At 36.3% G+C, this 26525-nt stretch overlaps 1 protein-coding gene across 4 annotated transcripts; it reads right to left on the bottom strand.

The window, feature by feature from the left end:
- Nucleotides 1-92: 92 nt before the first annotated feature.
- On the bottom strand, nucleotides 93-26525 carry atp8b5a (ATPase phospholipid transporting 8B5a). 4 transcript variants are annotated; one of them, XM_079607649.1, is made up of 29 exons: nucleotides 26407-26525; nucleotides 26062-26272; nucleotides 17960-18041; nucleotides 17530-17588; nucleotides 17072-17185; nucleotides 15649-15747; nucleotides 14688-14749; nucleotides 13924-13996; nucleotides 13719-13789; nucleotides 13470-13552; nucleotides 11404-11562; nucleotides 11063-11151; nucleotides 10386-10573; nucleotides 9840-10048; nucleotides 9631-9677; nucleotides 9388-9553; nucleotides 8642-8830; nucleotides 8446-8561; nucleotides 7955-8119; nucleotides 7400-7511; nucleotides 6961-7066; nucleotides 6616-6757; nucleotides 5825-6008; nucleotides 4807-5030; nucleotides 4625-4708; nucleotides 3623-3868; nucleotides 3389-3527; nucleotides 3055-3185; nucleotides 93-1807 (listed from the first exon to the last, which is right to left on the bottom strand). In XM_079607649.1, exons 3-29 carry the CDS (start codon nucleotides 18000-18002, stop codon nucleotides 1490-1492), a joined length of 3618 nt encoding a protein of 1205 aa, XP_079463775.1. In that variant the 5' UTR covers nucleotides 18003-18041; nucleotides 26062-26272; nucleotides 26407-26525; the 3' UTR covers nucleotides 93-1489. The 4 variants fall into 4 exon arrangements, 3 of the variants coding, with proteins under 3 accessions (XP_079463775.1, XP_079463776.1, XP_079463777.1); XM_079607650.1 differs by lacking the exons at nucleotides 26062-26272; nucleotides 26407-26525 and adding an exon at nucleotides 25702-25810; XR_013796929.1 differs by lacking the exons at nucleotides 93-1807; nucleotides 3055-3185; nucleotides 3389-3527 and having other exon boundaries at nucleotides 3816-3868; nucleotides 4838-5030; nucleotides 26407-26522.

Raw genomic sequence — 26525 nt, 5'->3', positions numbered from 1 at the left:
TTAATTTTGATGTGAACTTTTAACATCTGTGTATAAATAGACTTAACTTAATATAACTTAACTTAGTATAAACAGTCAAACTTACACGTTTAAACAATATAAAACTGTAAAATGTATTTTATTTGTATAAAATGTTTTTTTGCTTTTACAGAATGATTTGCATAGTACAGTACAATTTGAGTATGGATATGATATATATTAGTATACAGAATAAAGCTGAAAGTTTCTTTCCTGTATTGAAAATACATTTATAAAAAATACTTGTACAGTGTTTCCAAACCATATGAACAAACTGTAATAAAAAAGTAGATGCCTTGTGCTAACATGATTTTTTTTAAGTCAAAGTCATATGCAAGGCACTCTATCCCCCGGTTTCACAGACAAGTCTTAAACCTAGTCCCAGACTAAAATGCACATTTGACCTGTTTAACTGAAGGCAACTCTCACAGGCATATCTTAAAATATGTCACTGCCATTGTTTTGTCTCAAGATACACACGAGTAATGTTTTTTCTAAGGCATGTTTATAAAAGCTACTTAAATGTCCTTATTGAACTAAGGCCTGTCTGTGAAACTGAATTTAATACTATGAATTATGTTTTCAAATTGCTCACTTCATTTCTTTCGAGCTCTGAGTTAAAGTTATAACATGAAAAAAAAATTCCTTGATCTTTTGAAATAAAAGACTGTTGTAAACATTGTAACCTTCAAAAAGTCAAAACTCCTATCTCCTTCTCAAAAAAAAGGTCTCGTTTTTTTATGTCACAGTGACGAATACATTAATACAACCCTAAACACCAGAAGAGTAGTAGCCTATATGATTATTCTAGCTGATGACAAGTTGGTAATGATGGCAAGATATGTGTTAAGCCTTTGTCAAGACGTTGCTGTCAGTTACTGTAGCGTGTGACTGCATCGACTTCCAACGGATCCCAAAATTAGTAAAGAGCGGCTGACGTTTATTTTTAACAATGTCCTTGAACATGTCAGTCCAATCTTAACTATTTGAGGGCTGTGGTGTATATTGAACTCAGGACTCATGTCAAAAGGCAGTAGTGGACAGTACCTGGAAGAGCAAAACAACAGGAAACGGTGTTTTGAATTGAGCAATCTAGATCACTCCTTTTTGACCTCCTGTGTGACATCATAGGTGTGTTTTTTCATTGTTTTCTGTTCTCTTACAGTCCAGTATGTATGTCATTCCCATAGTAGTGATGACATTAGAGAGACCAAGTATTTGCTGTCCTTCAGCATGATGGTTTCTTCAGTTTGTTCTTGCTGTAAACCGCCCATGCATTTTGAGTGACAAGTGTGTCTATGCAAACAAGATTTCGTACATTTAGGAATCATTGTTCTTAGTGTTTGTGTACATACTGCTATATATGTACATATCAACATAAAACAGCAGCTGTGAAATTGTCTTCAAGAGTTCAAACCTTGTAAACGGCGTTTAAGATTTTGGTTCTAGCTCTGAATGAAAAGCTGCACCCTCAATAGGAAGAGTCTTTAACAGCACGGAACATCTGCAGTGACGTGGGTTCTACTTTCTGTTTAGGGTTCTGTTCTCGCCCGACCGGGCTGTACCCCGCAGACCGACCCGTGGGCTTAAACCCCGGAGAGCGTCCTGTAGGAGTGAAACCCGTGGAAACAAGAGCAGGTCGCCGCAGGAATCTGCGAGAGGTCACAAGGTCACCATAACCTTGGGCGTGAGAGAAGGCGTAACCAGACCGACGCGTGCTCCTGCGGATGAGCCTGGTGTGTCGCGGGCGGGGAGCAGGCTCCTTCATCTTACACACCTTATACCTCACCTGTATTTAAGGGAATATTCATTTGTTCATTGTTTGTCCATACATTTCATCTAACACTGAGACACTCTATTATTCAATATGCTATCACAATTTACAATATAATGCGCATATTGCATAATTCATCTTGTTCTGTCTTCCTTTTTTAATCTTTCTCCTTCAACTACTCACAAGGACTACATTTATATGCACATCAATACTCCAGTATTAATCGGAATTTGGCAAAATTACAATTCCAATGAGTCATGTACACGCTTCAATTCCTTCTCATTCCGTGAGAGAAAATCACTGTATTCTGCATGCATTCACTATTCTGAATTTAAACAAATAATCACATTTCATCAGTTTCATCTGCAGAAAATAAAGAGAAAGGCATTTTAACTTTCAATATTAAGATATAAAAAAAAACATCAATGCATTTCTAAAGTGACAACGAGACTAATTTCTGACCCTTACCATTTTGTGGTGGTGTTGTCAGTCACTTTTGAAGCTAAAAAGTGTTAGGCCTAATTAAAGGAACATGAACCAAGTAGTGATAAAGCTAATAAGTGAGCATACTGTAATGGTAGCATCTTGTATCTCTCGAGAAATAACAGCGTGCATTTGTAGACCAGCAAACTTGCAACAAACATGTATACAGGAATATTATGATGCCTGTACATATAAAAACATCATATTCAGAATATGGCTGCAAATTGAATATAGACCTTAAAGGATTAGTTCACTTTTAAAGTGAAAATTCTGTCATCATATACTCACCCTCAAGTCGTTTCAAACCTGTATGAATTTCTTTCCTCTGCTGAACACAAAGGAAGATGTTTAGAAGAATGTCAGTAACCAGACAGTTTTTGGTTCCCAATGACTTCCATAGTAGGAAAAAAATATACTATGGCAGTCATTGGGAACCAAAAACTGTCTGGTTACCGACATTCTTCTAAATATCTTCCTTTGTGTTCAGCAGAGGAAAGAAATTCATACAGGTTTGACACAACTTAAGGGTGAGTATATGATGACAGAATTTTCATTTTAAAAGTGAACTAATCCTTTAAACGGAATTTGATGTGCATGCAAACAGTCAATTATTGAATATTCAGAATATGCCAATGAGTGAAAAATGAGATGAAAATTGAATTATACAAATAGTTCATGGAATAATAATGTAATTTACTGTAATTCTGTAAGTAAATGGAAGTGTGTGTAACAGTATGTTGAAGATCAATAATGCGCTGTAGAGTGAAGTAACTCTATACCTTGTCATTGATTGTAGGATAAATCTGGCTGCTGAAGAACCGGTAAGCAACCACTGGCAACACACACAGTAGAGCTGTCAATGCAACAGTCAGCCACACGTTGGGCTGGTTAAGACAATTCCGGGCGGTTCCTGGACACAACAAACAAACACACAGTATGCACTCTATTCGCACTACTAAGTTTCACATTATTGCAGTATGCAACATTATTGTTACATAACCTTGTGCATTTCATTTCACAGTAGTAAGCTAGTAACAAAAATAATATATATTTAAATTTGTACTTGTAAAAATAAAAAAAGAATTATATGGAGATGACGCAAGTCCTGCTTACCTACAAATGCAAAAGAAGATGGACGTAACCGGAAAAGTCCATCGGTATACATGGTGAATGTCAATAGAAAGAACATTCCTAAACTTCCCCAAACGTAGAGATGGTTAACAACAGTCCAGTATGAGAGGTCCAGCCCCAACTATAGAGAAGATAGAGCAGAAATGAGCTGAAATTAGTGAAAATGAACCATCCAATCAAATGAACAACACACCCGCAGCGCAAGGTTAAACTGACCTGTACACACACGGTGACGGTGAGGCAGGTTTGAGTAATCAGTGCGAATGACTGATAGTCTGCACCATCTCGGCCGTCGTCTCTCGCCGTGTCATATGTAGCGGCGTAAGGCACAAAGAACAGCACTAGAGAGCTGTAACAGCTGTGAAGAGCACACATCATGAAAGCACGTTTACTGAAGTACTGGCTCAACTGTCCTGGCACGTACAGCTGAGGGATCTCGAGACTCCAGCGATCATTCACATCCTGAAGAAACATAAAAAAAACAATAGTATGTAGTATTTCATTTCAATGAACCAGTCCATTTCCTAACCATTAATATATAGTATGCTACAAGGTGTCATTCATCTCCTTAATAACACACAAGAGCCTGGTGAAGTGACATTTTAGTGTTTGTTGAAGGTTAATATAAAAAGAGTCACCTCCTTGCTATAAAAATATGTTCCTTCAACTGTCTGTATCCAATATCAATCAGAATTGCATTTGTTTGGACATACACAGATATAAATAAACTCCCGATGTGGTGCATATTCTACATCCCAAATTATGATTATAAAAATATACGCCAGCCATATAAAATAGCTTGGTTTAAAATTGGTTATGGAAATCAGGTTTAAACATTTACATGACACTTAATATTCAGCAGCAATATTACTGATTTGACTGCACTGATGCTATTGGGTGAGAACTCAACTTATCTGGATGATGACATCACTGTTTTCGGCAGAACTGCTTTATAGCTAAATTGAACTAATTTCATAATTTATGTACTTTACACAGTTATTGAACAAAACTGAAGTAACACTGAACTGAATAATGTCTTTTTAGAGCTGCTTTACAGCTAAATTTAATGCTTTGAAACTTTGACTTGACTGATATAACTAAAAAAAAATGAATGAGGGAACATTCTTATGGATGTAACAACACACACACACACACACACACACACACACACACACACACACACACACACACACACACACACACACACACACATCCTACCTGGTCAAACAGACTCATTCCCAGAACAGGCAGGGCAGTGTATACCAAATTATACAAAGTGATGAAGCCTTCATCATATACTGTCTAGAGAGAGAGATGCAAGAATAAAAAAAACGATTAGTAGGTTTATATTAAGCAAAGTTTTTGAAAGGGTAATTGCACGGAAAGAAGAACTGGCTCACCTGAGCGGAAAAGCCGCAAAAAAATGCGTACCAGAAGTGCACAAAGGTAAAGGTGAAGTTCTTATAGAAGAAGTAACGCAGGAACTTGCACATGCGCAGGTATGACCATCGCCCGTGTACCAGCAGGAGGCGCTGCAGGAAACGGAACTGAGCAAAAGAAAAGTCACTCGACAGCACTGCCTGCATCCCCTCCTGACCGCTGATACCCACCCCGATGTGAGCCGCTGCAGAGAGAGGATAAAGCCAATAAGATTCATATAAAAGAAAAGCTAAGCTTAAACATTCAATACTTATCCTATGCAACAAGCTGAACAATCATTAACCATTATTTATTACTACTGGATTACTACTTGCATTATAATTTACATCATTTGGTGAGAGGACATTCTTCTAGAGAACATTTTATTGGGGACATAATAAATATATAAATAAATAATATCTGTCCCTAATAATAATAATAAATAAAGTACTTTTAAGAGTACATTAGCACATAGATGGTTTCAACGCTACAGTGTTGTTATTGTAAAATAAAACTTAGAAAAAAAAATGTTTTCTGTAATTGAAAGCTGAAATAAAAGTAAATATATTATTATAAGAATATATATAATATATATTATTTTATTATTATTGAAGAAAACAAACAAAACTAACCGAATACGTTAAAACTGAAGTACTTGAAAATTGCACAAATGAACTGAAATAAAAATAAAGCTATCGAAAAAAACAAATAAAAATGACAAAACCAAATTAACATTAAAATGAAAACTGAACATATAAAAATAAAAACTGATTCAAAAGATTAATAAATAATATAAAAGACTACATAAATAATACCACACACTGCAATAATATTGACAATGATTAAAACCTACAAATTCTAATTCTGATTTAATACCCACAGAAACGTTAGCTTTTTTTCATTCTGTCTAAAATGCATTTTTATCGTAAATCAACACAAAGAAGTTCCTATGGATGTTTATTTGTTTATTCATCTGTACTGCTGTAATGCTGAATTCACCTTTAATCATGCTAACATCATTAGCTCCATCTCCTATGGCTAGAGTGACCGCTTTCTTATACTTCTTGACGAGCTCCACCACCTGGGCTTTCTGCAGAGGAGTCACTCGACAGCAGATGACCGTCTTGCACATGCACGCCGTCCGCAGAAGCTCCAGCTCCATGTTGCTCTCCAGAGCGAATGCCTGCAAACACAAAAATCACAGACAATTACATTACAGAGTTACAGTCACAATGTTGGGGAAAGTTCCCCAAAAGTTATGTGTTACAATATTGTGTTACTCCCAAAAAAGGTAACTAATTGTGTTACTTAGTTTTGTTTTTGTTACTTTTGCATTACTTTTTGTCACCTGGGCTGGCTTGTTTTTTGATGAAAATAAAAAAAGTTATATTTTTGGCAAAAATAAAGGCCCTTTACCACCAAAAGTGAAATGAATAAACCTCAGGCTGAAGAAAATGCTAATTTACGGCTGTCCAGTAGAGAGCGTAGCAATAAAAAAAATGTGTAAAAAAGAAACACATGTGATGTGATTCTTGCTTTTTGGTATGGTTGAATTGGATTATCAAATATCAGCAGCAAAGACATTGGCTAATATATATATATATAATCAGTAATGCAAGTTATATTACACACACATATATATATATATATATATATATATATATATATATACAGGAAATGAGATGGTGTCACTCTGGGCAGCCACACATCTCTCAGTCCCCAGGGCAGTGTCACATTAGGACATTAGACAGAAGAAAGTATAGAGGAGTGATAGAGACTGTTTCTCTCACCAGACTGTGTCCGTTTATCACCAGTCCGTAATCTCCGTTTACGTTTTCATCCTGAACCACTTTAGGAGTATTACCCAGGATAATCTCAGGAATAAGAAATTGATCTTGTTCAGTATCAGGACACATCTTTAGTCGGGCATCCCTTTTCAAAAGAGAAACAAACATACATATAAGAACGACAGAAATTAAGTAGAAACATACAACAAAAAATCTAAAAACTACATTTTAAATATAAAATTTACTTGAGATCATTTAAATTTCCCTAAAGAACACCCAAATGAGTAATGTTGCCTGCGCCCATGTGTTTCATGATGCATATGATGTCATCTGCATGAGGTCTATTACCTCAGCTCCTGTCTGACCTCCTCGGGTGAGTTAGATGTAACAATAAACACGTCGTTCATCTCCTCCCTCAGCAGGCTACACGAGTAGCCGATGTTCTCAGCGGTCTCTGTTAGAGAAAGACAGACAGTACATCAAACTGTTTTCAGAGTGAATTTATCATTAAAGGAACTTAATAAACAATCCTGCCAAACATGAACAAAAGAGCACACACATATGGTGGGTAATCATTGCATTAATTAATGATTATAACTCCTTATATTACTATATTATATTACTATTATTAAAATAGTCTTTTGGAAAAGATTGTGTTCCTTAATGCCTTCATGAGATGTTATGTACAGTAAAAGACTTTTATGCTTGTCAGTAAACTCCAATTTTCCAAATAACACCAGGGATACAGTGAAATATGTCACAATTTTAGAATCAAATAATAAAGCACCTTGCTTGTCCCCAGTGAGCACCCAGATTTTGATTTCGGCTTTGGCCAGCTGTTCAATGGTCTGAGCAACTCCATCCTGAAGTTTATCCTCTATGGCCGTGGCTCCAATTAGCTACACAAAAAGGACAAGATGAAGAAGAGACCACAAGCACGTTAGCCTCACATCTAAAAAAAATAGCTAATATTAAGGGTGAATTAAACCGAGCATGAAACTATAACCTTTAATAGTGCTGAAAAAGAAAAGTTCAGTAAGACAAAACCAAATGGCTATAGTGAATATTATGTGAGTCTACAAGTGATGTCACAGACCAAAAGCTCAAGTGGTGCAGGCAAATGACTGACATAATATTTACATTTGCTGCGATTTATGATTAAAAAGAAAATGTTAGCAAAATAATCTAAGAAAAAATTAGTGCTTTTTCATTCTTGGGACAAACAAATATTTTAAGTTTTGATATTATATTTTTCTATCACATATTTTAATATCTTATATAATAAGCTAGTCACTTGATATTTTTACACATATTAAAGGATGGTGCTGGATTGTGTGTATACCATCATGTCTTTCTCTATCTCCTCATATAGTTTGTCCAGTTTCTCTTCCCGTTCATCCATGGCCACGCTGGACTCATGGTGGCGCTGTTTCCACTCTGAAAAATATTCCTCATCCAAATCCTTATATGCTAGAACAAGAGTCCTCAATCCCTCTCCTGCAAACTCCTACAGAGTCAGAGAGAAAAATATTCAATCACCATCAAATATAAAGTTAACGGGCAAGACATACTAGTATATGCAAGTCTTTTAATGACGGGCATTCTGATTGTGAGGAAATCTGCAGAGCTTTTTATGGAGTTACCTTGCTTAAGAGGTTCTGCTTGAGTTTAGGAATTGTTTACTGATTATTTAAACAGTAGACAAAAAGCCAAGGCAATTTACAAGGTTTTGTAATATAACTAAATTGTCTAAAGTTTGTGAGAGAGCGTGAGAAATATAAATATTTTGCGATCTTATCGTGCTCTCATTAGCGCCCTCTGGTGTTGACTCACATTGAGGTGTTCTGTGGTGACCTTCATCAGTTTGTTGCAGGAGGGATGTAGTCTCTCATAAATGATTGTGTCTGCTCCTTTACAGTACAGGGAAAGTTTGCCCTCTGGATTACGAACTGAAAGAAAACCACAAATCATATGAAAAATGAGTCTTTTTAATAACTTAATATGTGCCAGCCAATGCCAGTGTGCATACCAATCACAGACATCCTTTTTCGCACGTTGTCAAAGTCAAGGATGGCTAGCAGCTCATAGCTCCTCTGAATCCCCATTTCCTCAATGGTCACTGTCTCGGGGCTGCGCGAGCGGAACACAAATCCGAAATTACGTGCGGCAGTGACCAGAGCGCCCTCATCAGGAGACTGGGCCTGGTACACCAGCTCACCTATAGAGCGAAACAGAAGGGAGAAAATGCAATGCATGTTTTAAAGGTAGGGTAGGTAGGATTTATATAAAAACTTTTTACCAAATTTGATTAAACTTTCTATATATATCAATGCATAATTAAAATGTAAGTACTCTGATAAAAAGAGTATAAAAATCGAGTGACTCTAGACCGTTTAATCTTCATTAAACACAGCTCATTATTTCCATTCGGGACGAATCACAGGATTGGCTTGCGCAACTGTCACTCTCCGTCGCCATGACTACCGCCGCTATTACTGGCTCTGCCCACGTGCGCGCAGTCGCGCACCCGTTTTTAGGTGGGGGTGAATGGAATTAATGAGCTGTGTTTTATGAAGATTAAATACACTAGAGTCACTCGTTTTTTTTTACTCTCTATTTCAGAGTACTTGCATTTTAATTATGCATTGGTATATAAAGACAGTTTAAACAAATTTGAATAAAAGTTTTTTTTAGAAAATTCTGACCTACCCTACCTTTAATGTACACACACATACAGTATATTAAAAGAAAGGCATGTTATACACAATCACTCACCCTCCTTTTTCTCTTCTGCCATAACAGTGTGACAGAGAGCGAGTAATCTGAAGAAAGCATGAACATCTGGAAGCTCCAGCTTTACAGCCTCTACCAGACTGTGATCATAAAAGAGGAACTTTGGGTCCGCGAGCCGGTTAAAGGAGAAATCCACCCGTGCCAATTCCTATTATAAAACTCGAACTCATTAACCCAGCAAACTCATTATAAACCCTTGTGTTTGTTTGAAACTTTGCTTCTCACCTCTGTGATCTCCACCCTCTGTCCGCTATAGTGATCGATAACATCTCCTGTAGGGTATAGAGAAAACACATTTATAACTTCAAACAGTATCTGGCCGTTTGATCACGACAGGGGAGTTTCATGTCTCAGGAACACTGCATTGGCAATCTTTTGAAATAATAGGCCTATAAATATAATAAACAACTGATGCATGTGGGATTGGTCCTGACCATAAGATTTCCCGTTGATGGAGCATTTGTTGAAGGTCATGATGTTCTGGGTGAGCGTGCCGGTTTTGTCTGAGAAGATGTATTTGATTTGACCGAGCTCTTCGTTGAGTGTTGTGGTTCGAGCCTCAGCTGGCGTGTCAGTTCGAGCATCATACATGTTCCTGTCCCAGTTGATGTAGTAACTGTTGCCTAAGCGAATCACCTCCATACTGCAACACCACACACAGAGAATAAAAATGACATTCTTTTCTAAATTAGTGCATCATTTTTGCATCATCAAAACTGACAAACTGACAAAAGTTTCATTGAAAAAAGACAGAAGCGCTGGAGCCAACAGGGACCAAGAGACCTAGAAATCGTGTGTAGAATATTTCTTCATTTTACATCATAATGTCTTCATTTTATAAGTACTACAGTTCTAACCCAAGTCATAAACTCTCCAAATATCAAATGTAAAAAACAGACTTTCAATGTGGTCTCAGACTTTTAATACATTTTGGTAGTTTGAATGAATGTTACAAACAAGTATACATGAACTCACACTACCTAACATAAAGTGAGATGGGCACCACAGTGTTGAGGATTATAATGTAGGACCAGAAAGTCAGGAACGCTGAAAAAGCGATGTTCTCTTTCCGTGGAAGAAAGGCGTTGAACTTTGACCCTGTCTGGTGTTCCCAAATCCCATTTCCGACAGCCAGAATAATACACATCAGAGCCAGAAGCCCAAAAATCTACAAAGAAAACACAACAGATTAACCTGTTACCAACCTTGCAATATTTTATAAGGCAAATATATACTTGAAATTATTGTATTATTTATTCATTCTTTGTTCTGTTCATTTCTATTGTCTATATACACTACTTATTCAGATATATTTAAAAATATTATTTATTATGGTGATGACACAGCTAAATATTCAGCAGCCATTACTCCAGATCCTTCAGAAATCATTCCATTATGCCGATTTGGTAGCCATTATTATTATAAATATTGAAAACAGTTGTGCTGCTTAATATTTTTGTGGAAGCAGTGACATGTTTGAACATGATTTTTTGATGAATAGAAAGGTAAAAAAATAACAGCATTTATTTGAAATAGAACTCTTTTGTAACATGAAATCTCAATGCAGCATGCATAATATATCAATAAAAAACAACAGATATAAAAACGGAGCAAATCTTCACGTGAAAGAGAGCTGCAGATTAGACATTCAACTTACAAAGAGCACCAGTACATTCATGAGTCGATCAATGCTCGTCCTCTTAAAGGTGCTTTTCCCACAGTTTTGCATCAACTTGGTCTCTGGGCCTGAAGAACCAACAAACTGTATATGAACCACAGCGCTTTTTCTTTAAGAGTACAATCTACTATAATGAATCCAATCATAAATGATTTCTTTTAGGGTCGGTTTTTGTCTAGTCTGTTAAGTCTATGGACTGGCCAACCATTGTACACCCTCAAAAACATACATCACACATTCTCTGTAGTAATAAAGAAGAATTAAACTGGGACACCAGACAGGTCCAGAACACACATCACACTTCTATCTGAAATAATTACCAGCAAACAGCACCAGGCCAAAGCACCAGTCTGTGTTTCTAAGAGTGCAGCCCCTGAGCAGGACTCGCTCGTTGTCCAGAGAGTATTTCTGTGTGTCGAACGTCAGTGTGCCTGTAAATCGATCCAGGCGGTTGTTAGGAGGCTCACAGCACACCTCCCCTGAAGAAAGCAGAGAAGACCAGAGGAAAGTGTTATTTCTCAGAGACTTAAGAGTTCTCAGTTATGTTTTAGTGAAGTTAACTTTTTCATGAACAGCATAGCTCAGATAATTTGGTCTTGGACATTTTTTAGGTTTCGGCTTATGGTAATACACTTCTGAGCACAAAATGAGAACATTGAGATCTCTTTTGAAACTCTAGAGAATTTGAAAGATTACTGGGGTTTTGCTCAGGAGAAAAAAAACTGAGAAGCAAGAAAAGTCTCAATTTGCTTATCGTTTCATCACGTTATCTAGAAATAGAAATTGACATAAGGATGCAATTTGGGCTTTTTATTTTGTATCAGCTAACAAAACTCAAAATGAGGATTCAAAATAGCATGATCATATTAGCCGTGTGAGAAAAGAAGATTTTAAAAGTTATGTTGATTGCTGAATCAAGGCATTAAAATGAATATCTGTGTGGAGGAGAGATGCTGGAAGAATGATCAGACCGGGTGGGGTCAGTGACTGTTTACATGTCCTGTACAGCTCTGACTGTTTAGATATCACATAGATATGTATCACATTCACGTCGTCGTGCCCGCGATCTTGGAACGGTCAGCGTGTCATCATTCACAGTAAGAATCAATGATGCCACAACATTGCACATCTTCGGGTTGTGAAACCGCCGAGATTTGAATTCCCGAAGAAATTAGATAAATGAGTGTTGTTTTGTGTTTTCATATGTATTAACTCAATAATTCAGGTTTTAAACCGTGGTAACTTTTTAATGTTGTGTTAGCTGACACCTTCGTCCTGTATTGTGTTAGTTTAGCAAAATCATCTGCTGAAATCCATCTACAGATATTCATACATGCATCTAACTATGGTTGCAGACACTCAGTCAACTCGCTCTCAAGTGTTCACGGACCGGTTTTTGACCATTCCAATATGGCGGACAGCTTACATTTACGGCCCATTGACGGCCCAAAAAACGACTAATGAGGAATCTATGTATATATATCTATGATGTTTCAGGCATACCCCTCCCCCTTTGGCTCTCCCTGAATGAAAAGAGTAGGATCATGGAAGAACTGCGACAAATGACAAAATATCACAAACCACACACACATCTTCAATGTGTGTTAATCACCATTTTCTTAGGACATAATTTAAAATTTATTCTCGGAATTAAAGGGCTAGCCCACCCAAAAATATATTTTCTGTCATTAATTACTCACCCTCATGTCGTTCCAAACCCGTAAGACCTTCATTCCTCTTTGGAACACAAATTAATATATTTTTGATGAAATCCGAGAGCTTTCAAGGCCCAGAAAAGTAGTAAAGACATTGTTAAAATAGTCCATGTGACTACAGTGGTTCAACCTCAATGTTATGAAGCGACAATAATTATCTTGCAAAGACACACAAAAATAAGGACTTTATTCAACAATTTCTTCTCTTTTGACACGGAATTTCTCAAAAACTCGTATTCGGATTTCATAAAAAATATCTTAATTTGTGTTCCGAAGATGAACGAAGGTCTTACGGGTTTGGAACGACATGAGGGCAAGTAATTAATGACAAAAATGTCATTTTTGGGTGATTAACCCTTTAAGGCATCTTTACACAGCCAAGAGGAGACTGGTCTGTGCCTGCTCAAAATTCAGTGTAAAGATGCAAAGCTGCAAAAGTGCCAGACTGAACCACCAACAAAACATACAGTTTTAATTGCGGTATAAATTAATTTATGCCACCTCTAAGCAGCATTAAACAGTGACATAAATGCCACTTCAGAAGCGCTCTGTGCCACCTTTTTACAGTATAAATTTGCCATTAGATTTTTGTTTCAATTTTTAAGTGCCACTAAAACACTGTCATTAACTACAGCAAGAAATTCAGTTTTTCTTTCTGTCTTTTTCCTCACCATTGAATGCAGCCAAAGCCTCTAAATTGTCCCCCATGTCTCCGGTCACAGTCAGAGCCTGTTTAACCTTCAGGTTTGTTTCTCTGTGTGGAAAAATGACAAATCAGGCATCTAGTACTTCAACTGTAAAAACACAATCCATTGTGTATTTCTCATGAGGTCATTTCAGCTTAATAGAAAAAAGTGTTTAATATAGCTTCAAATATGAAAACCACAGCAACAATCTTCTGTTTTGTTTCTTGTACTCACCCATCCAGCTCTGCAGTCTCAATGTAGATCAAGTGGAGCGGTTCGCTGCTAGACAACAGCAGCAAATCTGCCTGTGAGGAAGATGCAGAGAGATAAGGGGATTTAAATTCAATATTAATTTACATCTGATCTTGAATCTTTACGTAAAGATTTACATTTTAAATTATGTAAATGTAATATAAATGTAAATCTTTAAATGTATTACTGTGACAAACTGGTTGTTCTCCAACTTTATGATGTCTCCCACTTGCACATTCATCCATTTCTCGCTTATCAGTCTATTATGAAAGAGAAAGACACATAATTCTGATTACAATAAGTTGCAACACTAAGGGTGTGTGCATCATTCTATTTAACTCAACATAAATTATGAATGCACAATCTTGCAGAGCTTGATTTTGACATATGATGAGGGACCACCAGAAATCTGGTGACAACTGATTTATTACAACATAGAATATAATGCATCATTCTAGTAGCTATTCATTGTGTGTGTGTGTGTGTGTGTGTGTGTGTGTGTGTGTGTGTGTGTGTGTGTGTGTGTGTGTGTGTGTGTGTGTGTGTGTGTGTGTGTGTGTGTGTGTGTGTATGTGTGATCAAGATATATGAACACAGGTCAGAACAACAGGAAGAACATTTCTGTGTCTACAGCTGTGTCCTGTTGGGATTGATGCGTTTGTTTTGTAGTTTGTTCAAAATTCAAAACATTCCAGATTAAACCAGAGATAGTATTAAAAGTAGATGCACCATTTATAGAAATTAATAAACTACCATTCAGTAGACAGGCTGTAAGAATAGAAGTCCTGCCTTATTAAATAGCCAATCAGCTTATAGGTAAATGCACCATTTGTTTGTTTGTTAGTTTCCACTCTAGAAAGTGAAAAAAAAAACTGGGGGGGAATAATAATTGTATGGAAAAGGTGTGCAGGTAACAAGTAAGACTGAAACATAAATATGACAGCCACTCACTTTCCATTGATAAGCACATTCACCTTACGGTTATTCACCTGCCTGTCACTTCTGTGGCGATTCTGCAAAGATATAAGAAGAGAAAAAAAAAGACTGAGGGAAAATAATGGAGCAAAAAACCATATGAAAGCAAAAAGAAAATGATAACAGAAGCCCTTATGGGATAAACTGATTTGAAGACAGAGAGGAGAATATTCTGTCTTTAAATGCAAAGATCTGCTGCGTCCAGACATGGTCTCATTCCAGTTTTATGAACGAGGAGAGAAAGAGGATCGGAGCAGCGATTCCCTAAATCGCATCCACTCCCCTCAGCAAGAACATAAGGACTATTGTATTCCTGCCGTGGCTGAGGCGGCTCCTGTTCACTGTATCAGATTTTCCAGTCCACCGCTGACAAATTCAGACCCGTAACCTTTTACTTTACGAGTTTCTGCTGTTCGGAGGAAAGTTTGCGTGATGCCCGTGCGCCAAAGTAAAGGGCATTTAAATGAGACATGTACTGGGTATTATAGTAAAAGCTGTCATTTTCATTAACTAAATGTCATTTATTTCCAACCAGACCATAAGAAAAACCAAGGTAGCTCAATGTGCGATCTAGGTCTTGGGGTTCTCTGGATTATTATAGGATTATAGGGGGCCTGAAAAAAATCGTATTTTGGGACCAATGAGATTTCATCCAGAACTTTACGGCATAAAATTCATCCATTCATTCTTTACATGGAAAACTAACTTTATTGTCCCTTTATCATGCAGTCTTAGATGTTTTTAACCACAGAAAAACAAACCAACAGAATACTTCGGGAATACAGAGCAATAAGCTTTAATAATCAGTCTTTGGCATATCTAGTTAAATCACAGTCACATCTCGCTAGTTCCAGTCAGGAGGGGAAAAATAAAGAAACATAAACAACGGATGAATAGATCTTCAGTGTGTTGATTACAGTCACATGTGTGTACTTACAATATCATCAATGGCATCTTTGGCTGCAGTCACTGTTAATACTAACACTAGAGGGAAGACAGTGGTGAACCAAGGCAGAGAGGAAATAGCAGGAATAACCTACAATACAACACACAGACACACACACGTTAAAATGTGCTTTGGATGTTGCAATGTGATAATTAAGTATTAAATGCAAAAGCCAAAAGCAAAATTAAAAGTATTAAATGCAAAATGCAAAAATGCACATTGTGAGCCAGAGATGGTGCACTAGTAAATATGTGAATGGGAAAAAATGTACCACACAATATGACAGCATGATCTGAGCTCAAGACACACACTTCATGATATCATTATTCAGATTATAGTCAGATTTTCTGTAATGAAAATAAATGAGCAGAATATGTTTTTCCACACAATTACAAAAAAACATATTTTTTTGATAGTTTTGAACTATATTTAACATAGTTTTTTTTTAAACATACCCTAATAATCTATATAGGAGAGCATGAGAAGACGACACACCATTAATAAACAATTTTTTTAAATTACCACTCAGTAGAGTGTAAAGACATTTTCAGTCAAAAGTTGCTCGTAAATTTCACAACCAATTAAAAAAGAAACAGCAAGTGAGGCATTGAATTAAATGTAAAAGTTTGAAGCAGAAAAACTGAAATTTATATTTTCCTGTAAAACATACTCCAATAATCTGTTTTATTTACAACTGTTGGAAATCATTGTGTCTGATTTAAAATGTTATTGATAACGTAATTAAAACGTAATTATATGGTAGCTGGACTTGCATGACTGGAAATAGCTGCCATTGAGTGTAATGGAAATGGCTGTCAACTGACTTGTCTTAAAGTCAAGGCTAATAAAGTTATAGGGTCATCATGACACAATCATTATTGCACAAGTATTAAGTAATTTAGAATGCGTGGGGCGTAGACTTAATACGGGAAGTTGGGGTCATGTTTTGATCACATTCTTTGCAATATGCATGACGTAACATCCTCTAATTTCGGGAACACTATTTTGATATTCCATTTTAGACATTCTACTAACTTTGCAACTACATGTTAACTAGCAGTCAGTAGAGTATTAGTAGACTATGCTTAATATCTCCTAACGCTTTATTTTATTAACATTTTATTAACTAAATAACTTTGCAAGTACATTAACTTACTCTACTAACCCGGACTCTAACCTAACAGTCAATACTCTGAGTTAGCTGGCATGTAGTTGCAAAGTTAGCCATAGTTAGTAGAATGTCTAAAGGTGGACTCTTGAAATAAAGTGTAACCCTAACTTCCTTTGTCTCGCACTGACTTTGATTCCAAATCATTATCAAATGAGTGAGTGAATGAATATATTAATGAACTAATGAAAGAATACTCTGAAGATCCAGAGCTTCGTTCAGTTAACCGCGTGATGTATGACGCACCTGTAGGGTGAGCAGGAAGAGGAAGTAGGCATTGGCGATCCTCTGGAACTGCTCAAACAAGTTGAGAGGTAAAAAAGTGAAGGGGTTGTATTTGGAGGTCTTGATGGAATTGGTCTTTAGGAAGAAAAGATAGAGATGAAAGATGGTTCAATAATGTTGTGCAGACATCATCTTACATCTGTCTAAAGATCACACATGCTTTAAAGCATTTCCTAATAAGATAACAAGTAAGATTTTACACATTTGAATATCAAAAATAAAGAATACAAGCATTGAGAGAGTGGGAGTTTTTTTTTTTTTTTATTGAAGGGAATCGAAACTAACTGCAATCTGTTAAGAGGAAACTGGTTGTTCCAAATCATGTTATCATGACATCTATATCCTCAGACAAAACACCAATGTTTATTTTTGTAGGTTTGAATTAGAGTGATTTTCTGTCACACTGATTTCATACTCACAGCATATCTGAAGGATGAGTTATATTCTCTGTCGTTTGCTCTGATTTTCCTCTCCACCTCTATAAACAAACATAGATAAAAACTTTAGATTTGGCTTTAGATTAGGTTAATTTGGTTAGGTCAGGCAAGTTTGAAGAAGTGTGTCATTTGCAGCCCTCTTCTGTCGGTCATTGATAGGACAAATTGATAATCCCGTCCTAAACTCACACCATTGGATTAACAGGATGCTTAAAACGAAAGAGTTCTGGTAGCACTACAGTGTTTACAGTTTTTTAGGGAAATCAACCAATGAATGGATTACATACAGTAGTTGTCGCTCTGCATACTTCGCTAGAATAGAAGAATTTTAACATCACAAAAATTACACTTCATGATGTAAGAATGATGTAAGACTTTGGTTAAAGGTCAAAGCTGTGTGTCGTGTATGTACCTCTCTCTCTATTCCGCGTACAGTCTAAGCCAAAGAATGACATGGCTTCCTTTCTTCTTTTCAAGGATTAATCATCATTTCTCTGAAAGGAGAACAAAACGCTCGTCTGAGAAAGAGTGTGTTAAATTGCTTAAAGCTAGGATATACCAGGGATATAGTTCACCCAAATTTTTAATTCTGTGATCATTTACCCACCCTCATGTTTTTGTCCAAACCTGTATGAGTTTCTTTTTTCTGTAGAACACTAAAGAAGATATTTTGCAGAATTGAATTCCATAGTATTTATTTTCCTACTATGAAAATCAATGTCTACCGTCAACTGTCTGGTTACCTACATTCTTCAAAATATCTTATTTTGTGTTCAACAGAAAAACAGACTTGAGGGTAAGTGATGACAATTTTTATTTTTGGGTGAACTTTCCCTTTAAGCACTTTTTGTTAAAATGAAAAAAACATCAAGACATCCTGACTTTTGAAATTTCAGTGAATAAAACACTGCTGTGACATCTTTTACACAAACATACACACATAAACACATTGATACACTAGACCAATCAAAAGTTTGGGGTCAGTAAAATCTTTTTAAGCAATTAATAGTTCTAATCAGCAAGGATGCATTAAATTGATAAAAATGGAAAATAATTACATTAAAAGGGAACATGTGACACTGAAGGTTGGTATAAAGGCTGCTGAAAATTCAGTTTTTCCATCACAGAAATAAATTATATTTTAAAATGTATCAAAAGAGAAAGCAGTTGTTTAAAATGTATTCATATTTCACAAGATTATATTACCGTTTATACTGTATCAAAAATAAATGCAGCCTAGGTGAAAATAAAAGACTTCTTTCAAAAACATTAAAAACATTGTACAACCCCAAACTTTTTAAATGTACCCGTACATGCACACTTACACACCACACACACATTCCAATTTGAGGAAACAGCACTTATGAAACCCGCCCATTGGACAGAATTCCAGAATGACACAAGAGCTAATTTTAGAAGTGTGTGTTTAAGAATGTGTGTTTTAAATGTACAGCACACATGCTAGAGCTGTTTTCCACTGCGGCCACAGCTTGGTTACGCTGTCCACATCACTGGGAAAAAACTAGTCATTATGAAAACCCAAAAAATAAAATAAAATTACAAATCAGTACAAATCCCATTCAAGTTTAATTTGAGGACTTAAAGTGATAGTTTACCAAAATGTGTGAATTCTGTCATCGTTTACTCGCATTCATGTCAGTTGAAACTTGAATGACTTTATTTTTTGGAGCGTAAAAGGAGATATTTAGCTGAATAAATATCAAAGCTGCTCTTTTCCATTCAACGATAGCAGACAGTAAGCAAAAGGATCAAAATGAAAAAAGTAAATGTACCTATACAATTTGAGAGCTATGGCAGAGGGGAAACATTTCAAAGTATAACTACCTTTTTTTTCCCACAAAGCTACTGTACATGTATCATATGACTTGTTGGAATATAGAATACAAGTTGTATGGACTACGTGTATGTCACTTTTATGATGCTTTTTTGTCCGTTTTAAAGTTTGACTGCCCCTAGTCACTGTGTTATTTCATTGTATTGAAAAAAGGACAAATGTCATAAATGTTTTATCATTTATCATCATATTTTTGACTCTATATTCCATTGTAAACTGTATGATCAACATGCACTGCAAGATCTAAATAGCAATAGTATGCACAAGAACTTTCCCCACTCCAAATGTCAGTGACTGAGCCCATAAAAAAACTATTACAGCATGTTTTGAGACAGAGACAACACCCAAGCCAAATGTGCAAACTTTGTGAAGTTAATTTATCACGACAGCATAAGATGCAGGGAATGATTTACAGTAAAATAGGAGTAAACTAAAGAGGGCCACCGAGTGAAAATAAGTGCAAGTGGTTGGAAAAAGGTAGACGTCAGTCAAATCAAACCACAGAGACAAATGGGGGGAGGGGGGGGGGGGGGGGTGTCTGAGGGGGTGCAAGAAAACAAAGCACAGACCACAATACGCACACATAAGAACCACATATGCAAGTGCATGTTTGCAAACACACATGCTACATGAATACAGGTCTCACTGCCACCACTGTAAGGTTAGACTGTAACCTCACTGTAAAAAAAATGAGAAAATTCAAAATTAAATGTGCTGATACCATTTTAATCAATTAAATGCACACAAGTTTTATGTGAGTAAGACCTGTTTGACAAAATGAGGTGTGGAGGGCTGGAGATGAAAAAAGCAGGCAAAGAAAAGGGTTTGTCCCTTTTCAACAAGCCCACACTAGCCTTGTAAATTCCAATTACAATTGAATTAAATTAGCAAACAGGATGCATAATTGCATATTGAATTGACCTGTAACTAAAATAAAATATTTTAAGGTGGTATAATATTTAACCATGTCATTTCAATTCAAAATCACATTCCAATTCAACTTCCAGTGGGTTGGAATTAAATTTGCGAATAAACTGGTGAAACGACCATATTCATATAAATTCTAACTCAAATTCTCAATGCTAACCAAAATAAAAATGTAAGTTTCAAAGGCAGCATCTACTGTAGGAAATCCTCATGCAATACTCTGACCTTCTACTCTTCGAAGGGAATGACTGGCAATTTTACAAACACAGAGCCTAGAAGTCCAGTGGTTGTCATACTGTACTTGTGTGTACGTTTTCAAAGGGGCTATTGTGTGCTATCTTGTTTTCCACCTTTCCCTTTCCTGTGTGATGTGATTATAAAGCAAATGGGCATGCATACGTGAGTAATTTCAGAGAAATATACAAGGACTGAAAAAATGAAGATCCTGCCTTTTGATAAGCTTTGGTATGGTGTCTCAGAATATGGACTGACATGCTCTGGTCACTATCCACACCACTTCAGATAATCTACAGTGCCCTGCTGCTATTTTTAAAACCTATGACCGTAAATGTGTCATTACACAGGGAAGTTGGAACATAGGAATAAGCATCATAACAGAATCACAAAATTATGTTAAAAAATGTTCTATGACAGAAAAAATGGGTTATGGTGTCAAATGCTAACACTTCGAACAAATGTTGTTTTTAAAGCAAACAAAATCAGAAGGGTGTGAAAATAAAGATACTGAAACTACTTAAGTGGTTTTGAAAGTAGGGCAGTGCATTGATCAAGGGGTTCTGTAGAATCCCACTAAAGACAAAAGGAAACGCTGTAGTGTGTGTTTATAGATACATAGACACTTTTTAAATAACTATAAATCCAGACAGGGTAACTCAATGCACAAACAGAAACTCCAACTCAGTCTGGTAAACCGTGAGGGAATTGGGTTTTTAAAAAAACATTGTCATTTGCAACATTTTGATTAACCGCTGACAGGTCATTCAATAGAAGGAAGTGCAATGTAGTCTGCACACACTGTGGGAAAGATAAAAGACTAGCAACAGCATGTGTAACAAAACATTGAAAGAGTGAGTATTAACAAACAAAAGAATCCATATATTATAACATTTTCAATTGAACTGTAATCTGTATTAATAGTCTCCAATGGATCGGTTTGGAGTGTTGAACTTATGTAGGTTATGTAGCTTACCACATGCATTTCTAAACAGTGTGAAACATGCAGTGACTTGCAGGATTCCTCAGAAACGCAGTGATTATAGTGAGTAACTCCAGTCTGGAAGTGACAGCAGATTAGTGATGGGTGGGGAAGATTCTTTCAAAGTGGAGTTCGAAAAGTAGCGATACTACTAAAGTATAGCATCTACAGTATCTTTAAAATAGTAGTTGGTTACACTTAAGTACAAACTACCAACAAAAGTATACAGCAACTTTAAAGCTATTTAAAGGGGCAAAATATTTCATATAATTAAAATAATTTAATCAGCTACTTTTTAATCAATGAATCTCTTGAGTGACAGCATCAAACTTGAACAGATACATTTATACCAACTACAGCTAAATAAAACTAAAAAATGAATTAGCAATAAACAGAAGGTAAATCTGTTAAAATATTTCCATGAACCATCAATGAACTGATTCTGCTGATTGAATCAGACACTAATGCTACATATAAGGAAGTGAAAGAAACGCATGTAACACTTTAGAATAATGGTCAGTCATTAATATGTAACTATGCAGGAAGTAATGCAGGACTAATGAGTAGTACTACATTAACACTTCAGCTATACTATTAACTAATATAGAAACAAGCTTTACTAATCAGTGAGTAATATCAAATTTAGGAGATAGTTCCTTAATCAATAATTACTTCATGAGATTAGCCTCAATAACGATTAACTAACTAACGAATTATAAAGAACATTATCATGTGTCTGAGATGTAACCAGTCATCTTTTTTACTCTGAATATAGTCATAAAATGCATCACTAATTACTCATGTGTTTCCTAGTCACTCTGCAGGCACTACTAGTGATCTGGACATTTAGATGTTCTTAATGATGGCAATCTCATGTAGTAATTATTAATTACCTAATAGGGAACTTACTGATTATTAGTTAAGCTTGTTTCCATAGTTAATAGTAGAAGTGTTAATGTAGCACTACATACCTCCTGCATTACTTCCTGCATAGTTGCTTATTAATGACGGACCATTATTCTAAAGTGTTACCGAAACGCGCATCTAGAAAGTTTGATTCATTTTGTTTGGCTGTAAAGTTTGCAATACAATGTGACAAATATAGTGATGCAGCATTTTATTATAGTATAGTTTAATATGTTTATATATGTATTATATACAGTTTAATAAGGAGAATGTAGTTTGTTACTAGAAAAAATACCGCATTTTGAAAACGGCTGAGCTACTGTCACTGCACTGAATAATATAAAGTTTATAGCATACCTAGTTAGTTACTCCCCAAAGTTTGGAAGGCACATACAGTATACAACAACAGCCTGCTGACAGTTTAATCTAAATAAATAAGTAAGTTATTTACAAATATTTAGGTTTACCAGATGTTTTTCCAAAGATAAATGTCCAAAAAAGTTTCTTTGAAAATGTTTTTCTTTTTAGGTATGAAAACAGGTACAGAACTTTTTCCCATTTTTTTTAAGGTTCAGGGATTAAAAATAAATAATAATCTGTGTTTACCAAAGTGTCTCTCGGACATAAACCATGCAAAACTCATGGGAGCTTCAGGAAGTCTGATAGGACCACTTCTCCATAACTATGAGTCAGGTCAATAGAGGTACAGATGACGAGAGACACACTTAGAGAGACGACTTTCCTTTTAGTTTACATATTAAATGGCTAGTAAAGGAATGTTGCTTTCCAAGCAGAACAACTCAAACACAAGCATCCATCCTGCACTAATGCACTGAGACAGTAAAGGTAACTCTCAAGAACCCTAGTTATACATTAAAGGCAGCAGCATAATCTCTACGAAACCCGTCCTGAAGCAGACCCTCTACTACTAAATGTCTCTGTAGTGAACTGCAGGCAACAAAATGTGAAGTGTGCCACTGTTGCAGTGGGATTTCATCATTTCCCCAGCTTCACACAGGAAACATGCTGACTGAGACAGTCAGAGGCGGGCATCATGGGAAGAGCCATGCGATGGGCGGCCTAAAGCTAAAAACCAATGTTATAGCATCTCACTTGAGATAAATGACTGGGGCTATAGATGCCATGTTAACTTGGTGTGAATTGGCATTTATGGTCCTTGGATGCAGAGTTGACTAATGATGTCAGCTAACCTAGAAATAAAACAATTCAGTCAGCTAATTTGTCTTCTTTCATTCAAGATGAATAATTGAATTTAAATGTCTGCTTACTGGAAGTCTCCATGATATTCTGCTGTGTATTAAGCTCAGGTCACTCATTCAATGCAAATCTAAGGGATTTTCCTATCTGCCAAAGTACTTTTTTAAATCTACCAGCAAAATACACAAGTCGGATGGCTAAGAAAACCAATAACACAAGTTGCAAGTTTCTTAACAAGTTGCACGGTTTGAGGGATCACAAATGGTGAGGTATGCTAAAATGTAATGGAGCTATGTTAGTTCTAATCCCTAACTCAAACTATGAGCAATTCTAGTTGTGATAGTGATGTTAACCAAGCATAACTAATAATAATAAGACAACGTCATAATAGTTTTGGTATGCTACAAGACCACTGCCCTTCTTCTGTTGTTGTTGTTAGTAGTAGTTTATTTGCTTGCAACTTCACTGTTATTGTAATACAGCAGAATTTGAGGAACTCAGTAAGTTCTTGTTTTATCTGTTTTTACTGAAACCCCCTCATGGGATTAAAACGTTGATCTAAACTTCATTTTCTACTTAATTGTGTAACTGTACATTTATCCATTCCAAAACGGAAAAAAGACAGAAAAGACATTTTTATTTTTGCAACCATTTACATAATTTCATCTTTAAAAAAACAACAACTAATAAACAATGTCTAGTAGAGGCAATAAAGCGATAAATCACAACTAAATGGAAAATCTTTAAGACATGAGCAGATGAATAATTCAACCAAGCCTTACAATAGCGCTCAGGTATAGCAAATGAAGGAGAGGCCTCTCATTTTACCAGATAAAGACATGTAATTTCTAATGACCTTTTAATTATTTATCCATTAACAATAACAGTTTGTCACAGAGACAATCATATCTGATCAGACAGAGCCTGCTGTGTGTTGACACTGCATTATTTATCTGCTGTATTTGACAATGAGTTGTATGGGCCAGCAGAGGAACTCAGGGTCATGCGACAGTCAAAGATATACACAAACCCATCATAAACATTACACGGCACTGGAAGGCCAACACAAACGTCAAAACCTGAAGAGAACCAGACTTCAGACTGTCCTAAACCAGATTTGAGAATCTGCTACAGTACAAGAAAAAACATGCAAGTTGTATTGCAAGTTTTTTTTAGAAGTCTGTAATCAACAGCACTAAATATTCAGCAAAATAATGTAAATGTTATCCTATACAAAAAAAAAAGGTTCCAGTTAGAAGCAAAAGTGTTTTACAACCTGACTAGTGTTGTGCTCTACGCCAAAACACAAACTATGGGATTTTTTTTATCGACACCCACAAAGTCTGATTGCTAGCACACCTTCCCTCAACAAGCCATATGATTCGAGATATCATTCAAATGAGGGTTGAGTTACATGCCAAAGTTAAATGCTTAAGGTAAAGAATAAAACCTACCACTACTGTAAATGCGGTATATGAGCAACTTGTTGTGCAACACCAGTCCATCTAATCATAGAGGAAGGGAGATACAGTCAGACACTAAACCGGAGGAGCTATCTCCAATCTTCATCAGGTCATTAGATGAAACTTTTGAAGGGTATTGTTCAGCAATACGTAATGTAGGCTTTGCAACATGGTTTAATAGACTAATGCGCTGATATATTATTATATATATATATTATAGAGTTACGGTTGCAAACTGTCAACCATTATATTATGTGTAGTATAAACTGAGTAAATCCCCAGTTTATCCCCAGAGCCCCCAGACTAAACAGACAGAAGTGGAGGAAAAGTCAAGATTCAGGTAGGCTATATTACACCACACAATGAATATGTCTTCAACGAGTTAGACAATTTCAAAGATTTAATCTTGTGTTATCAACATTGCTGCCATTTTTATAAAAAAATACATACATAAAAAACAATTAATCAAAATGAAAGTATTCATCATGAAGATGTCACTTAATTTTTCACCCAAAAAATTTGTGATGAAGAACAACAGAAGAACATCAGTGGTTTAAATCAATTCTCACCTGGTGTAACTTCAAGAGAGTTCAACTCAGTATCTGTTTCTTTGACATCTGGCTGGGTAGAAAAGTTAAACAGTCCGCATAATGCACATTTCCAAACATCTCAGCTTTTTTAGCCTCATTTTTGACACCCTAGTAAGGCAACCATGACCAAAAATTCGCCCTCAGGCAGTGTTTCAAAGTGTACCTCTCTGTCTTTCCACCCCTCTTTTGAAACGGCTGAGACGAGTATAATGAACAACTCTTTCACTCTCACAGCCTCTATCTTACTTCCTGTGTTTTTTCCAGGACTGTCTGCAGGGTCCCGCTCTGCTGACCTTGACCTCTTGCTGCACCCCTAACTTTTACCCTCAGTATTCTTACCGTAAGCGTCCTACGGTGACATCGCAGTGTGTGTAGTACTGTAGGTCTAGCAAGGCACTCCTTTCTCCAGCCAGAGATCACCGAAGTCAGCTAAAGAGTCTCCTCCTCTTTGTCTAGCTCTTTTTTTCTTTCTCCTCCTCCTTTCTCTCACTTTTCAGCTTTCCATCTGCTCTCACTTTGCGTTGGGAAACAGGGAGTACAGGCATCCAGCCTAGACTCATTCACACACACACACACACACGCACACACACGACAAACAAGGAAGAGGGGCGGCAACGTTCTTTTCGGTGTTACTCTTTATTTCTCTACACTTGTGACAATTCATCTGAGGATTAATTTACTCACTTGTCTCCCGGTGTAACAAACTGTCAAACTTTTATTCAGATCTCTGTACATCTCTCGGTCCCTTTCTGTCGCGCACTCACCCACTTACTTACTAGAAAAGTATCGATTTCCTGCACACC

Source organism: Phoxinus phoxinus (assembly GCF_949152265.1).
Source record: "Phoxinus phoxinus genome assembly, chromosome: 3".
In the NCBI taxonomy this organism is placed as follows: domain Eukaryota; kingdom Metazoa; phylum Chordata; class Actinopteri; order Cypriniformes; family Leuciscidae; genus Phoxinus; species Phoxinus phoxinus.
Note: the sequence above shows the minus strand (reverse complement) of the source record. Positions and strands in the feature narration are given on the sequence as shown.